We start from the raw sequence: 16,744 nt of genomic DNA, 5'->3' as shown, positions 1-16,744 counted from the left end.
CAGAAGAGACATCCACAGACTAGAATTGATGTTGCCACCACGGGCCAGATGGAAGCCTCCAGCGTGTGCCTCTGGAGCTCATCCGCCTACTTGGATGAAACTTTGAGAGGGAGCACCCACTCCCTGCTCGACCTCCAAGGGTGACTCTCTCCTCCCCTGGACCTTCAGTGGCCCGCCATCCAGGGAGGCCGACTAATATGGCCCTCAGGCCCAAAACTCTGCCCATCCCTGCTATATGATGTGTGTGTGTGTACACAGTAAGGGGTGTGTATTCATGCATGGCGCATAGCTCTCATTCCCTTTGGGTGCAGCAGTATCGCAGCCCATGGAATGCAGCTGAGCTGCCGCAGTCTCAGGAAGTCAGTGTGTAGTTCACCGAGCTGCGATTTACCTTCACAGGAACGTTGCCACCTGTAACGATTAAATCCTTTTCTTTCTGTTCTGTGAGCAATCTGAAGTAGTATCACACTATCACCGCCAAATGACATCCTCGACAGACAAAAATAACAGGTTCTAACAGGACTGCAGGTATGATAAGCAGTGGGGGTGGAAGAAAAGCTTTTTTTTTTTGCAAGTGCCCTACTTACGGTACCAGAACTGGGCATGGCAGAGAGATTCCTGTCATTCCACAGGAAAGGTTATTCTGCTGGCGTAGGAGATAGCAGAGCAGAGCTGAGCTCTGACCTACTAGAGAGAGCTATGTCCATAATTGAATGTACACACTTTGCTGCCTTCCAAGAAATGGATTAGTCTGGATAATTAAAACACATTTTCATAATTGATAGGCATGAAATGCCAGGTGCATTCTCTCTCCACGTGAACTAAAGGCAACACATGTGAGTATATGCTAAATCTAAAGGGTGCAATAATTAAGCTGCCTGCACTGGCACAAGCCCCGTGGATGGCTTTCACGCTCGAGGTTGGCCCCCATCACAGCAAACATTACACGGGCGGTCTTGCTTTGATTATCGCCGCTGGAAAATATTCCTGCAGAGACCTGTACCTTGTCTCTCTGCAGGTAACTGGTTTTCCAGGCAAAATGCTGCACAGGGTTTTTAAAATGCAAAACCATGCACGCTGTTCTCTCCCGCATCCTAAGCCCGCCTACGGGAAGGCCACAAACAATGCATGTAAAATTACGTGCCTTGTACAACAATGGCTGGAGGTTCACCCGCACTGAGGGGGGGAGATTTTGGAAGAACCCACTTACACAGGTAAATTGCATTGAAAATTGCCCTCATGGTTATCAGTGTTATCTCACTAATATTATTTATAATCATTATTATTATTATTACCCCACTGATTCACCATGCCATATGAGTGTTAGGATTCTCAGGATTTCATAGCTAAATTTGATATTAATGACGCTAAATACTGTTGAAGTCTATGGAGGCAAGGGACGGAAGAGAAGAAGGTGTTGACTTCTCGTAATTTTGTCCTCCCCCTGAAATGTGGGTGCGTTGCAGGTCCGGATTTAGGCATTGGGCAACACAGGCAACTGCCTGGGGGCACCAGATTTCAAAAGGTGCCAAATATGCAGACCAAAGAGGACCCTGCTTCTGGCTGTTATACGGCCATGTGCCAGCACAGCTTAAAAAAGGAGGCACCACCGTGGGGCACTCTGCCCATGGGCACATAAAAAATCTTAAATCCGATTCTGTGCATTGTCAGGTTTTACCTCATATAAAGCTGTGAGGATGCTCTGTGCTGTATACACGTAGGCATAATGGATCCCAGTCTCCAAGAGCTTACAATCTAAGTGGGACTTTGAGGCGCAGAAAGATAGAACGACTCGCCCAAGGTTGCAGCAAGCGATGCCTTCTCTGGCAGCGGCAGAACGCAGGTTTCCTGGCTCGCAGACCATTAAATTAACCAACAGGCCAAAGTTTCTCAAAGGCATTCAACAACAGATCTTTTCGCAGCCACCCTGGATAAAGGAGTCAGCCAAAGTTTTAACAGAATTTTTTTTTTAGGTAAAATGTTGTCAAGGTGAGCACCAGGCCCGCACATCAAGGCCATCAAAACATAGGTTGTGAGGACTCCTGCGCTAGGGTTACTGCCTCCTCCTAGTGGTAAAATTATGAACGGATAGACCAAGGCTTAAAGCCAAAGCTTCCTAAACCCGTCCTGATGATCCCACAGCAATTGGGTTTTCAGGATTTCTACAGCGAATAGGACGGTGAGGAATTTGCATACATGGAAAGATGAAGCCTAGGACAATTTCTTCTTATGCATATTAATTAGGGATGTGCATTCATTTTGAAATGACATGAAAAAAAAAATGCAGCAAAATCAGGCTTGCTTTCGTGTTATTTCAAGCCTAAACGAAAAAAGTCACTAACAAAATTAGTTTTTATTTTGTCTCGTTTTCCATTTTAGTGCACTCCATTTACAAGTAGTGTGCACTATTTGCAAATTATGGGGTAATTTTCAAAAGCATTTACACGCTTAAAACTGGGTTTTACATGTGTAAATGAACTTTTCTCGTGTAAGTAGGCTTTTGAAAATTGCTACAGTATATGCCATTGAATTGTCGATAGGTTTTACCCGCATTAAGTGTACTTTAAGCACATAATGAGTTTCTGAAAATTGCTACAACAGTATGTTATATATATATATGTGTGTGTGTGTGTGTGTGTAACTCCTTTGAAAATTACCTCCAAAGTGCACGCAAACAGAAAATGAAACAAAACAAAAAAATATCAAAACAAGCAAAAATCAGACACTCTTCCTCCAAACAAGATGAAACAAACAAACAAAACAAACCAGCCCTAATAGTCATCGTGGGTATCCTGAAAACCTGATTGGCTGTGCGGTCCCCAGGACAGATGTGGGAAGCCCTGGCTTCAAGAAATAAAGCGGCTTGACTTGGGTCGCACATGACGTAGCAGGCCTGCCGAGAAACGTAGGAGGCCTGACTGGATGGCCGAGCCTGGGTCCCACCTGCTTTCCCCGCCGGCGCTGGCTCGTGGGCCTTACCTGCTTAGTGATAAAGGAGCTGGAGAAAGTAACGGCGGACCAGAAGAAGATCCCGCAGCTGAGAATAACCTTCCTGTTGAAGCGGTCGCCAATGTAACCGAAGATCGGGGCCGCCACCATGAAACTGCAGATGAAAACTGAAGAGGGCACAAAAAAAAAAAAAAAGAAATTAAGAAACAGCTCGGCAAACCCGGCAGAGAGCATGTAATGCGCTGATTTTCAGCCACAAAGTTTCCCAGCAGTTCCTTTCGCACCATTAGACGATCTGCAAAACTCAGGTAATCAGGCGATACTAGTGCCTGATTCATGTTTTTGGAAACGATAGCTTCCTTAATGAAACAGAATATATGAAAGTCTCAATGAATGTTGGAAAGAATAAACCGGATTCCTATGGCAACCTCTGCAACCGTTTTAACATTTTTTTTTCGCTGGGGGAAGGTACAGAGAACGTTCTTCTGCACTGACTATCTTGTATGCAAGTTTTCTTTGCAGCGTAACAGAAGTTATGGATGTGCAGTCATATGACACAAAATAAGAACTATCAACAATATTTTCTGTTCTTTACATTTTTTTTAAAACAAATGAAACAAAAAAAATAAAAAAAAACCTCCTAAAGGAAATAAAATCTCCCTCCCGCACAGAACAAAATCCAAATGAAAAGAAACATTCCAGCATGCACAAGCAGATTAGACATGTGATAAGCTCCTTAACACGGGGCTTTCTCTACCTGACTTGGTGACTCCGTAGCTTAGAATATCTACAATAAATATGCAGGCGGGACATTTGCATATATGGGATCCCAGTGTTGTAGATATCCTGAAAACCTGACTAGCTGTGGGATCATCAGGACAACTGGGGGGAACCCTGCCAGAGAACTTGTGTGGGCTGCTCTGGTAAATTTCTACAGATTGCTACTGATTACCTAAGACACCACATACAAATCTGCCTATAGAAGGGAGCTAAGATCCTGGAGCTCTAAGGCCTTAGGGGGTTGTAGCAGTTTTATACCCCACCAACATCTCTTCCCCCCCCCCCCCCCCCCCAGCATGTCCTAGTGTCTGGAATCATCCAGTCAGAAGCAGCTCCAGAAAGTGGCAGGGGCTTTCAATCTCGCCCCCCTGCTGCTTCTCGGTTCTGGTCCTGCTTAAACATCTTTCTTTGACTTTGCACCTGTTACTAGATGCTCACAAATCCTGTTTCTGGCTCTGATCCCATCCTGAGGCTGCAGCCCGCACATGCACTGTTCAGGACGTCATTATCACATCCCTCGCTGCTATTATGCACCGTTCCAGTCACAGGAAACAATTTTTTGCATATTGCTTGGAATATTTGGGATACTGATGTTAGATGCTAGAAGACTTTGCCAAGTGTTCCTGGCAGCTGAAGGGAAAACCGGTGGAAAACTGTTCCCTATATATTCAGCAATGACCTAACAATAAAGGCTAAGAGCAGTACCCCATGTGTACCAGGGCAGGGTAATATAGTGAAATTCTGTCTTCAACCTTATGTAAGTGTTCTGCTCCTTTCAGACACAACAGAACATGTCCTGCTGATCGAGGGTTGAGATTTTCTCTTGCTCTGGTGTGTTTCTGAGGTGTTTTCTAAGAGCAGGGGGATGCAATGCACGTTGCAGCCGAGGTAGGATAAACATAAAAGTTCATCATTGTTGATAAATATTCTCCAAGGGACCCTTATAACTCACTGGCAGCCCTGGTGTTCTGAACCATGCTCTGAACTTCACTGCTAGAAGCGGAGCTGGCAGATAGACAGCATCCAAATAATAACGTAACAGCAAAACAAAAAAAAAAATAATGGATAAGGGAATAAACCTCAAAATTAATGACCAGTTGATCTCTTTCACACATTTTTATTTCAGAATCAATTTACTTCACGCCAGTGCTTTATATGACCCATGAGGGCTATCGGTTCCAGAAACAGACTTGAAAATTGTAGCCTGCAGAATATATGAAATAGACAGGGGAGAAAATTATACATAAGCAACAGATATCATGACTGTGTGCAGAAAGTTATTTTTTTACTGGGTGGTGGAGAGAATGAGCATGGTGGGGTTACCAAAAAGAACCCATAAAAATAGCTATGAAAAGAATTAATCATCAAAATCTGGGAGGAGGGGGGAATGAACCCCCTATTGCACCCCCTCAACCTCTGTTGTCAGCAACTGCAAGTACTCTACCTGGAGATAGCCTGATATATGGTAGAAGGTAAAACAGTTTTAGAGATCCAAGACATCACCAGTTACCGGAGAAGGAAGATGGACCAGCAAGGAGGTTGTTACCCAGAGACACTTAACAAATGTATCTATCAGTCAGAGTAAAGTAGATGCTTTGTTAACTGTCATGAGAAGAACATGCGAATACTCAAAGCTAGCATTGAATTCTCACGACTACATTTATGCTGTCTTCAAATGTGAACACCTTTTGCAGATACGAATGTGTTGCATCTGAATGTGCGTTTTCAATGTGCGTTTTCAAAACTCAACAACAATTTTGGTGCATTCTCATGAGGACCTGCAGCTGTTTCAAATGATAGGGATTACATCAAAGACATTTATTATTTTGTTTTGCGTCATTTCTAATCTGAAACAGAAAGAAAATCCTTTTCATTTTGTTCCATTTTTGGATTTCAGCGCAGGATGAATGGCTTAGTCTGCACTAAAACCTTTTAGCGTTCTGCGAAATGCAGAAACGAAATGAAAAAAATGGGTAACAAAACAATAGGGTTTCTCCTTCCCTACCCCTAAGTCTCATGTCGGTTTGACAAAATTATTTCAGCCTATAGAGAACCCAGTTTTATCCAGGATCAATAGGGCAGCTAGCACTGAGCTACAAGCACTGGAGTCTTTTAATAGAGCAAAGTGACAGTAGTCAAAGGCAAAGAATGGAGAAAAACAATACGGGTGACCTCCAGTGCATCTTCTTACCGACTTCTATGAACAGCTAGCTACTCTTAATGAGCAAATAACTTACAATGGAATAAATTGTCATGGGAATAGGGGAACACTCAGGCAGCGTTATACATTGAACAGATTTCCTTTGTGTGCTAGATCTTAGTTTGGTTAACCTTGAAAAAAAAAATAAACCTACAAGACCCTGATTTAAGGAACAAGAGAAAAAAAAAGACTGAAATAAATGTGCCTGTGCTAAATTTAAGACTCATACGAATAAAAAACATAGTTCCTCGATAGAATTATCCTACATTACAAAATACTGAAAAAAGCAAAAGTCTGCACAATGTACTGCAAATCATTTAGCTAGCCTGAGGGCCATCTTTGTCAAACCTGACGATGCTAAAAAGACGTGCGACTACCATGGCGGATATACAGCCAAGAGGGCCTGAAGAGTCATACATTTGTGTGCCTTTTCTATGACATAAACAAGTGCTTTTCTTTAGCTGTAATTATATATCACAGCATTGCCATGGTTATAGATCTTAGAAATCCTAGTTCTGAGTGCTTGTACCCAGGTCTGGATATAGGCATAGACAACTGCCTAGTAGAGATGTGAATCGTGTCCTCGATCGTCTTAACGATCGATTTCGGCTGGGAGGGGGAGGGAATCGTATTGTTGCCGTTTGGGTTTTAAAAATATCGTGAAAAATCGTTAAAATCGTGAGCCAACCCCCTAAAACCCACCCCCGACCCTTTAAATTAAATCCCCCACCCTCCCGAACCCCCCCCCAAATGCTTTAAATTACCTGGTGGTCCAGAACGGCGGCGGTCCGGAACGGCCCCCTCAATTGAATCCTTTTGTCTTCAGCCGGCGCCATTTTGCAAAATGGCCGCCGCAAAATGGCGGCGGCCATAGACAAAAACGATTCGACGCAGGAGGTCGTTCCGGACCCCCGCTGGACTTTTGGCAAGTCTTGTGGGGGTCAGGAGGCCCCCCCAAGCTGGCCAAAAGTTTCTGGGAGTCCAGCGGGCTTCAGGAAGCGATTTCTTGCCGCGAATCGTTTTCCGTACGGAAAATGGCGCCGGCAGGAGATCGACTGCAGGAGGTCGCTCAGCGGCGGTCCGGAACCCCCGCTGAACGACCTCCTGCAGTCGATCGCCAAAATGGCGCCGGCTGAAGACAAAAGGATTCAATTGAGGGGGCCGTTTCGGACCGCCGCCGTTCTGGACCACCGCTGGATCCCCAGGTAATTTAAAGCATTTGGGGGGGGTTCGGGAGGGTGGGGGATTTAATTTAAAGGGTCGGGGGTGGGTTTTAGGGGGTTTTAGTGTGCCGGTTTTCCTGCCCTCCCCTTCCCCCGATTTACGATTTTTTAACGATAAATTGGGGGAATTGGTATTGTATCGTGGCCCTAACGATTTTTGACGATTTAAAATATATCGGACGATATTTTAAATCGTCAAAAAACGATTCACATCCCTACTGCCTAGGGTGCAAAGAGGAGCCCGTTTCTGCTTCCTTTAAGGGCCCTGTGCTTTAAAGAGGCAGCACCATGGCACTCTGCCTATGGGCCCCAAAATCTTAAACTCGGCCCTGCTTGTACCCTTTGAAAAAAGAGCCAAGATGCCTCAGGAATGAAACTTTCCTACTGACTGCCCCTAAAAATATTTATGAAAACATCCAGCCCTCTGGTGATACTTGTTTTAAAGAAAGTGCACATTTAAAAATATCTGTGACAGGGCTCAGAATTTCAATGTAACATAGTAACGGCATTCTTTACCTAAATAACAGTGCTTTTACCAGGAAAGGACATTTTTCACTCCTATTTTCAGTTTTGTAACTAGCCCTCTTCAAACCTCAGCGGGTATGAAAAGCAGGAAAATCTAATCTCCCAAAACAGGAAACCTCAAGATCTATTTTCTGCCTCGGAATTCCTGGACCACCCTGATAAATGTCAATAATCCTTCCAAGGGAGTGCTCTCCTGTTCTTTCATGTGGCTGGAAAAATGTCTTCCACTGATTTCAGCCAGTGGCATTGACTGACTGTAGCTGGTCAATCGTGCACCATTCAATCGCTGACCTCCATCAGGCAATAACATTTACCACTGCGGTCTTAAAACTTGTGCTCATTTCAGATGCTTTCATGGGCAAAACAGAATTCATCAAGGAACATGACTGGCAGGTCTTCATTGCCGGCGTGCCCTCATGCTTAATGAAACTTTCACGTTCAGCTAGTTTAACTTATATTTTTTACACCACCATGTCCCTTAGACTCCAGTAAAGTCACATAGAGTGGTATTGTATGACTCCAATATCTGTTGGCATTGCGATTTTGCTGCAGATACCCTGGCAACATATGCTATATGACTGTGTCAAGATACAACCCTTTTGGGTTCAAGTATGGGATTATATCAGCCAGATTTTCTCTATCCCAATTCCCATTTCTTACAAATTAATCATTTTGCGATCTTCCATCATAAATGACATGCTCACAAATAATCAGAAGCATATGCTCCGCAGTTGGTACTTAGCAATTGGAACAATAGTAGTCTTCCAAGTAGTGTTTATTGATGGAACACCATATGAATGGTACAAAAATATGAGGCTGCAGTTGCATTGAAATTGCACCAAATAAAAGGTATCTTATTTGAAAACCTTTAACAGAATACCTTGCTTAATAATATAGTTCTGTAATCTAGACCTAATTGTTGAAGGTGTTAGTTTATCATTACATGTACCCTTCTATAATTTGTTTTATTTAATTGTTACTTTATTAAACTTCATAAAAAGATCTAAAACTAAGCGAGCCCCCTACCTCAACCCTCCCTGAACTCTTGCTAATGCAGGTAAGACAAATGGATCCAGTCAGTTTTGCTCACATTGATTTTGGCAGCGCTCTACTAATCCTTGAGGGGCTATTCCCCTTTCTGTCTCTGAAAGGGAGGGCACCTGAAAGAGGTCCAACTGCTGACGATCTGCCACCAGAACTCAGCAAGCTACTACAACCACACAGCGCAAATTACTCCAATATTCCTGTAGAGTCTTCACCGGAAATGGCTACCATACAAAAGAGGGTCTAATTTCCACACAGACCAGAAACATTACCACTTTCAAGCGGGCCTTGCTGGAAGTTTTATAAAATCAGACTACTACTACTAACTTATAATTTAAATGTATTAATTTAATGGTTTATAAATCACATTTTTCAAGTGGTGTAGAATAATAGAATTCAAACATCGGTCTCTGTGGTATAGAACTTGAGAGCATTCCCCTACTAAAATTGGAAGGATTTAAAATATTTATTATTATTATTTAGCTGTTTAGTACTGTCAGAGTGCACAGCACAAGTCATCCGGTTACAAACGTTCAGCGTCTGAAGGCCTTGAGTACTTAACAGGTAAGAGACTTACTCAAGGTCATGCTGAGGTCAGGACTGCACAGTGTTGCCGTGCTCTATGGGTTTCAAAGATCCTCATTATAACCACTTTGCTACCTGGCCCTCTCTGAAGGCACAAACAAAGCTTTTGAGCATAAATTCTTATTTATCGTTTTGTTTAAAACTGAAAAAGGCATAGGTATGAAAGCTATGCCATAGATCTAAATTGCCTGAGGGATCTCAATCTATTTAAAGTTGTTTTCAGTTGAATTTTGTGCTATTTTGCTCTTTGAAGTCCACTGGAAAAAAAGGCTGTGAGGTGTACTTATATTGCTCATATACAAAGCAACGCACTGGTAATCTGAACAGATGATCTTTCATCTGTCAGCAAGGAGCTCACCCTTTTGGAGTTAACTTGCAGATGGCTGGCAGTTCATTGAAGAAAGCTCCAAACTCTGAGACAGACTGATAGATCACTTATCTGATTTCAGAATCCACGAAACAGAAGATGCACAGTGCATCAGCTCACAGACTCTCTGAACTTTCCATGATTCTGTTGGTCAAGTGAAAGTCCACCATGGTGCTTAAGAGTTTAAAGAAATAAGGGCAAGAGGATAATCTGTCCAGAATCTGAAGACCAAATGGACTGCGACATCTACCGATTCCTTCAAGAGACACAGGGTTGATTTCAATGAGAATTTGAAATCCTAAATGTAATCCCAGCGTTATCTGCTATGACTTAGCCTTCATTTATCATTTGGGTGTGTTATTTTTAATCTTTCTAATGAAAGGAGGAACATTTTTAAGGCCCATGGAGGGCCTGCCTCGTGGTGAGGGTGACATGCTTAGAGCTGTGGTGCAGCAGCCAAGATAGGCGCGTTTAAGAGGAAACTTGGCATCAACTTAACAGCAGACTGGATCAGCAGGATGGCCCACCACTGGTGGTTTACAGCTAAGTTTGTGCCTGGGAATGACTCCTGAGCACGAAGTGCACATCTAAGGTCTATCACATCAACGACTTCAACTCCTCCCCCCACCCCCATCCCCTCCCCCCTTTGGAAATGTCTCTTCAGATAAGGCAATATTGGTTTTACTGGTATCATCAGAACCATTAATCCAGCTTCTTGTGTCACACATTCCTTCCCCCTCCCTTTCAGGCAGCTTGATTAGTGAGATAAATTTATATTAATTTTTTTTTTTGCATTTTCTAACTTCTGAGCACAGAATTGCGGTTTCCCTTCACAGCTGGACATGCTGCAGAGAGATCGTATTTCAGCTCCAAGCACGGCTGTAATAAGATGACAAGTTTTACTAGGCACTGGGAGTGAAGGCAATCCCCACTGCGTGGTCCCAGTATGGAAATTATACAAAATAAAATATGTTTGGGTAAAAAAGAGAGGGGAGACCTAGGAATAAGACTAAGGGACAAAAACGAATGGCACAAGCTGACATGTTGAAGAATCTAACCAGTCCTGCTGTTTTAAGAGGAGAAGGTGGCAGACCCAAAACTACCCAGAATAGGGAGCAAAAAAAAAAAAAAGAAACCAGTTAAAAATGACAGACGTGAGCTGCCACCAACCAGTGGTACAGGCAGGGGCAGATTTAGGATTTTGCCGTCTCTAAGTACTTTTGGTGCTTTCACACCCCCACCTCATATAAGGGGCTGTTCTCTGCTGAATGGGATTCGGCAGAGCTGGAAGGCAGCAAATCTTCACCAGCCTGCTGCCCCCAAACGTTTGTCACCCCAGGCACAGGCATAATGGGTGCCTATTGACAAATTCAGGGCTGGGTAGAGGGCGTGGAGCCTGTGCAGGGGATCAGCAGGCCTGGAGTGCACGCAGGAGCTGCCTCTGCTAGTGCAAGGAACGGAAGCGGCCACGCACACCAGCACAAGCCTCTCACGTTTCGGGCTTTCACTAATACCTGCTCGGGTGGAATGCGGGAGAGTTAAGGGTTAATTTCTGCCAGAGATTGGAAGGAGAGCATTTACAACCACAAGCCACTGACTCTAAGAGGTGGAATAACTGAAACACCTAACCAGTGAGATAAGATGGCTGCTTGTCTTCGGTCAACAACTGGCAAAGCCCACTGGGTGTTTTGAAGGATGTAGAAAGGAGACCAGCCTCATTTCAGCCAGAACTGAAGACAGCAGCCGAGGGGCTGTAAGACCGACAGCTTTCAGATGTTCTCTTTAGAAACCTGGCATCTGCTGCACGCTTTATTTCCAGAGGATCCCCAGCTGAGAAGTGAGAGAAAAGCCAAAGATCAACAGTCTATGTGGTGTTGCACCAGATTGGACGGTCCTGATCTGTTATCAGATTCCACATTCCTAGGACCAAAGGATCTGTAACAGGTCAATATCGCACCTTTTACAAAGCTCGCAGCTGACAGGCCGCATCGCTGAATGTGTATTTTTTAAAAAATCCTTCTAACAAAATTTCCATAGCTTTAAAGAACAAAGCCTTGGTGTTGTGCTGTTTTGTTTGGGAATAGCTTTCACCCCTGGAGGACCTTTTGAAGTAGCTCTCGCTAACAGGAACCTCCGCAGGCTGCTCCAATGTGCTCCCTAAAATGAAAAAAAACAAAAGAATACAAAAAGCCTGCCCAGGGCTGGTGCTTCCATCAGGCAAACTAGACAGTCACCTAGAGTGCCAAAGTTTGAGGAGGGGGAGGCAAAATCCTGCCAGCGCGAGGCATAGAAGGGTGCTGTGCCAGATCTAATACCTCTGTAGAAAGGAGCCACTGCCACCGTGCTGGAGCTGCCACCAACAGGAAAACTGGAGAGGAGGTGCATGACCCAAGGCTCGCCTAGGGTGCCAAATACTCTTTCACAGGCTCTGGCCCTGCCCCGCCCCAAAATAATTAGAAAACAAAACAAAATGATATTTTCTTCGGTGCACACCCCTAACTTGTTGAGGTACTGCGGCGTGCAGAGACTGAGCTGTAAAGGAGGATTCTCCTACTCCCGAAAAATCACATTGCAGAGGAAAGAGGAAGGAGCCGCCGCGCCCTACATCCTCCAACCTTCAACCCAGAAGCTGCCTTGTTTCACCCCAGGAGATCCTGAAAGGGGACTGTCATGAAACATTCCCAAGGCTTTCACAGTTTCAGTGGGGATTGCTGGGAAATCCACTTCCTGTTAGCAGCACAATACCCTGGTCAAAAATAACTTCAAGAAAATACCTTCAATAAATACATTTATTGGAAACAAACCCAGAGAACGTTTTTTTGGCTGGACCTAGACCAAATGGCTATCCACTATTATCAACATCGCATTACCACTGAGGGATCTTTTCAAAGCACGGAAAAGTAAAAACTCTCCATGGTGAGAAAACACTGACAGATAAGAAAAGTCCATGAAATTCTAGCCTCAGATTTTCAGAAGGATACAAAGTTTTGAAAGCTGGGCCCATCAGAAGCTTGATGAGATGGGTTGACTGCAGCCCTATTTCTGCCATGTGAGATGGGCTTGGGTATCGGATGAAAAGAGAAAGAGAAGACAATGATTGCCTGAGAAGGCAAAAGCCTGGGGCAAACCAATCCCCTCTCAAAAGGAGAGTGGAGTCCAGAACTGGTTTTGTTACTCTCATTCTAAATGCAGGCCTGACTACGTGTGGCAGCGGAACCGGAAGGAATGCGCAGTCTAAAGTTCTCGGTTTTGAGTGCTTGTAGGAAAAGCAAACGACAAGACTGTGTAAGGAGCATCTTTGGAGAGCCTCAACTTTATGCCAGCCCACATGCACGGGGTCACCACGTGTAACCGGACACCCCAGCCATGGTCATACTTGCCTCCCCCAGTTCTTACCCTTTCATAGCGGGGGTAGAGGGAAGGGTTGGGCTAGGAGCTCCTGTTTCTTGCACACTTATCAATATTGTTCTGTTCGCCGGGAGTGATGTCATCAACCTGTGAAGATCAGTTTAGGAAGGTGAGGGGCTCACAGGGGTTCCGGGACCTGCAGATAGCGCCCCCCCAGTGCCTCATGGGATTGCAAGATGGTATTGTCCTTGTTCCTCTCCGAGGGGGAGGGGGGAGGGGGGAGCGGGATAAAGTGTCATTGTTCATTGGGTGCACTTCACCTAGGGGCAGGGGTCCAGCGTTGCACCCACCCACGCTCCCTCTGTTTGGGCAGGTGTCCCTTTTGTATTAGTAAGGCTTCATGCCACAATTCAGGTTAAAGGTATCTTTTTACAGCGTGCATAAATTGCTGTTGTTTGCCTTTGTTTATTGTCACAGATAGGGTTGGGGGAGAACATTTATGTTTTGGACACTGTCTTGCCGGAAGGCTCAATAAATTGGCCTGAGTCACTTGCCACCTACAGGACAGACAATGGTTCAGAGGTAGCAGGCTGGTGACTCTTCTGTCAGGTTACAGGCCCGAAGGGCCAACAGCCTTGCCAGCAAGGGGCGGGCTGGCTGGATGACTTGGACTGTCTTACTGCTATGACCTGGCCTTGCTTGCTTGGGGGTGGCCTGAGGTGGGTTTGAAAAGGGGAGGGGGCAGTTCTCCTTATCCCTGCATAGGTTAGTACCATTTATTACTGCAAGGCTCGGGTACATAGTTTAGACCTGTTGTCAGGGTTTAGACTGTCAATAAAGCTTATTTATTTTCACTTGAACTCTGGCTCTGGGTATTTGTGTCTGTTTAATGGTATTGAGTTGTGGTACAGACCTGGCACAGCTGCCCTGGTTAATTTAGAGGTGTCTATAAACTGGAAAGTATTTTGGGCTAATTGCACCTTGATATGACCTTGGATATGAATATGCAGTAGTTTGCACTTGCCTTTTCTATTTTATTTTTTTAAAGATGGCAATATTTTCACCAAGTCCCATGGTTGGAAAGCACGTCGCAAACCTTGAGTGATGTTTCAAAAGCAAAGACCCATACTGTGTTCCTCTGATATTTTGCTGAAGGTCCGCGGGTGTAAAAGTAGCATCTGCTGTCTCTGAGGACAGCGAAAGGCAGAGAAACTAAGCACCTACATTTGAAACTTCAATGTAGGCGCATAGTTTTCTCCCCCTCCCCTGACTAATGCTTACATCTGGAGCAGCTACATTCAGGGGGCAGATTTCCCAATAGGCAGATGCCCCTACCACTAGTACTCCACCCGGTCACCGGAAGTGCCACTCTGGTGCAGCCCTGTCATTATTTTGGGAAGGCAAGCCAACACAAGATCAACACAAGACTTTTCCACTCTCCCCCGCCCCCCAACTCACAATTTCAAAGACCCTCCCCACCCCCTAGCATCTTACAATTTCTCCTCCCTGTGGGATAGTACAAGCAGTCTGTAACTTTTAAGGTGGACCAGGCTAGATACCTGATCCAGAACTGTTTAAAGAGGGTTTTAGGGACACTTTTTCACACTCCCCTTTTTCTGGTCAGAGGGGAGCAATTGGCTGTGTAAGGGCAGCTGATATATTTAGGTGCCCAGTGGTGATACCAGTTTTCAATCAAGAGTCTAGTCATCTAACTCTGTGGTTAGGCAGCTAGAAGCCTTTGAAATTTTCCTTTAAAATAAAGCAAAATTTTAAATAAATAAAGCGGCCTAGTTCTGGACTGATATCTTAAGATGACGTGGACTTAGGTCTGATGTCAGACTGTATACCTTTCAGACTAGCATTAGTGTTTCAGAATTTACTAATTTCTGAATTATTCAGGATGTGGCTCAGTAGATTTATATTAAGAAAAGCTATCAGAGAATGACTTACTAAAATTTGAGTTTTTAGATGATATCTGGAATTTAGGGCAATCCATGGAACATATAACACAATTAAGCCTTGTTAGTAAATAACAGAAAAAATATACTTTATTTCCTAATAAAAAAAACAAGTAATTTAGAAGTTACCTGCATGATCATTAGTCTTGGCAATGCTCATGAACAAAATTTGCAGATTCGCACAACATAGATAAAACTAATGGCAAAGGATCAAGACAATTGAATAAGCCCTAGGAGGACTCTCAAGCTCTCCTTAGGGATGTGATATTATAATCTTGTACTCAAGGATATAGGAACGGTATCTCCATTTGTATTTCTACCCAAAAACATTTCCCTTTTGATAAAGTATAGGTCAATTTGACTCCTACAGGAACGTCTGATAGAACTTTGATGAACTTTCTTGAGCTATTAAACTGTCAAGCCGTCCTATTAATTCTAGATTGATGATTAGGCCCTACTGCAAGAGTGAAAAAAGCTATTGGAATGGGCTCAGGCAATTTTTAGAAGATTGACAGTCTCCACATTTCACTCCCATCATGTGAACAGAAACCTATTATCGGCTTATTTGCCGGACAGGCTGCTAGGTGGACAGCTGGCTTAAGTAATTGTTTTGTACTATTAAAAAATTAAACATTTAAGAAATTTTACTCTAGGAATAATAATAATGCTAGGTGTCAGATGCTTTTTGCACTTTGGCTGTAAAATCCTCTGGCAATTGCTAAGCTCCAAGAAACATCATATTTTAAACTGACACAAAGCAGACCAGGTAGACAAAAACACTAGTTAATCAATTAAGACAGCAAAGAAGCGACCACTCTTTGTATAGGCTTTCTGTCTTCTACCAGTATGACTTGGCCTAACATTGAGAATTTAGGGCAAAGTTTGGATTCAAGTATTTTGATTATGTTGGCATTTAAGCGTATTGTAGATGATTGAAAACCTAAATTTATTCATTATCTCTTACCTAAGTTTCTTGCCTAATTGCCAAAGGACAGTGGGTGAAATGTACCATTACAATACAGTTCTAAAAGAATAGAATTATGCAACTATAAGTTAAACTCCACTCTAAATGACAAAAAACAGAGTCCCCAAAACTGAAAGATGGCCGTTCGAGTAGCTTAGCTGGATATGAGTTATCCAACTAAGTTACAAGGGATATTCAGCAGCATGGCTATACTGTTGAATATCCATGGTCAAGCGCTACTTAGCCAGATAAGTTATACTCAGCTAAGTTAAACCTGCTTGTTGACAGGTATAACTCACCCGCATAACTTATGTGGCTAAGGCTGAATATCGCTACTTAGCCAGTTAATTAGTGCTACCCAGACCCATCCACTATCATGCTGGCTAAGAGATATCCGGATAAGACCTACGTATCCGGCTATCGAGCACTGAATGCGATTTCAATATCAGGCCCAGGATGTCTGGCTACACAAAGCATCCTACTTGGCCAACATTTTGACTGAATGTCTTGCATTTTTTTCCCTTTAACTTATGTGAGGGTTAGTTTCCTATGTCAGTGTCTGCTGGGGTCCAGGTGGATTTGATCCAGGTTGATTAGAATGCATTCTCCTCATTCTGCTTAGCCTTGGAATGGAGCTGGGATCTTGGATGGCAAAAGACCAGCAAAGTAATCAATGTTTTGCTCTGCCACAGAGCTTAAAATCAATTATCATGCACAGGCCTGGCCTAGATTTTATCGATCTAATTTGGAATTTGGCATGGCTTCTGTTGTTGGCATGGAAACAGCCAATGAAGAAACTCA

The 16,744-nt window shown here is 43.8% G+C and overlaps 1 protein-coding gene across 2 annotated transcripts in view; it reads right to left on the bottom strand.

Annotated features, from left to right (window-relative positions):
• The window catches only part of SPNS2 (sphingolipid transporter 2), a 184,680-nt gene that overhangs the window by 80,125 nt on the left and 87,811 nt on the right, over positions 1–16,744 (bottom strand). For both annotated transcript variants that reach the window (XM_029612089.1, XM_029612090.1), the window contains exon 3: positions 2,980–3,116. In XM_029612089.1, the coding sequence (XP_029467949.1) occupies positions 2,980–3,116 (137 nt within the window). The remainder of the gene's footprint in view (positions 1–2,979; positions 3,117–16,744) is intronic.

This window comes from Rhinatrema bivittatum, chromosome 8 (genome assembly GCF_901001135.1).
Source record: "Rhinatrema bivittatum chromosome 8, aRhiBiv1.1, whole genome shotgun sequence".
Taxonomy (NCBI): Eukaryota; Metazoa; Chordata; class Amphibia; order Gymnophiona; family Rhinatrematidae; genus Rhinatrema; species Rhinatrema bivittatum.
This window is presented reverse-complemented; position numbering and strand designations above follow the sequence as displayed.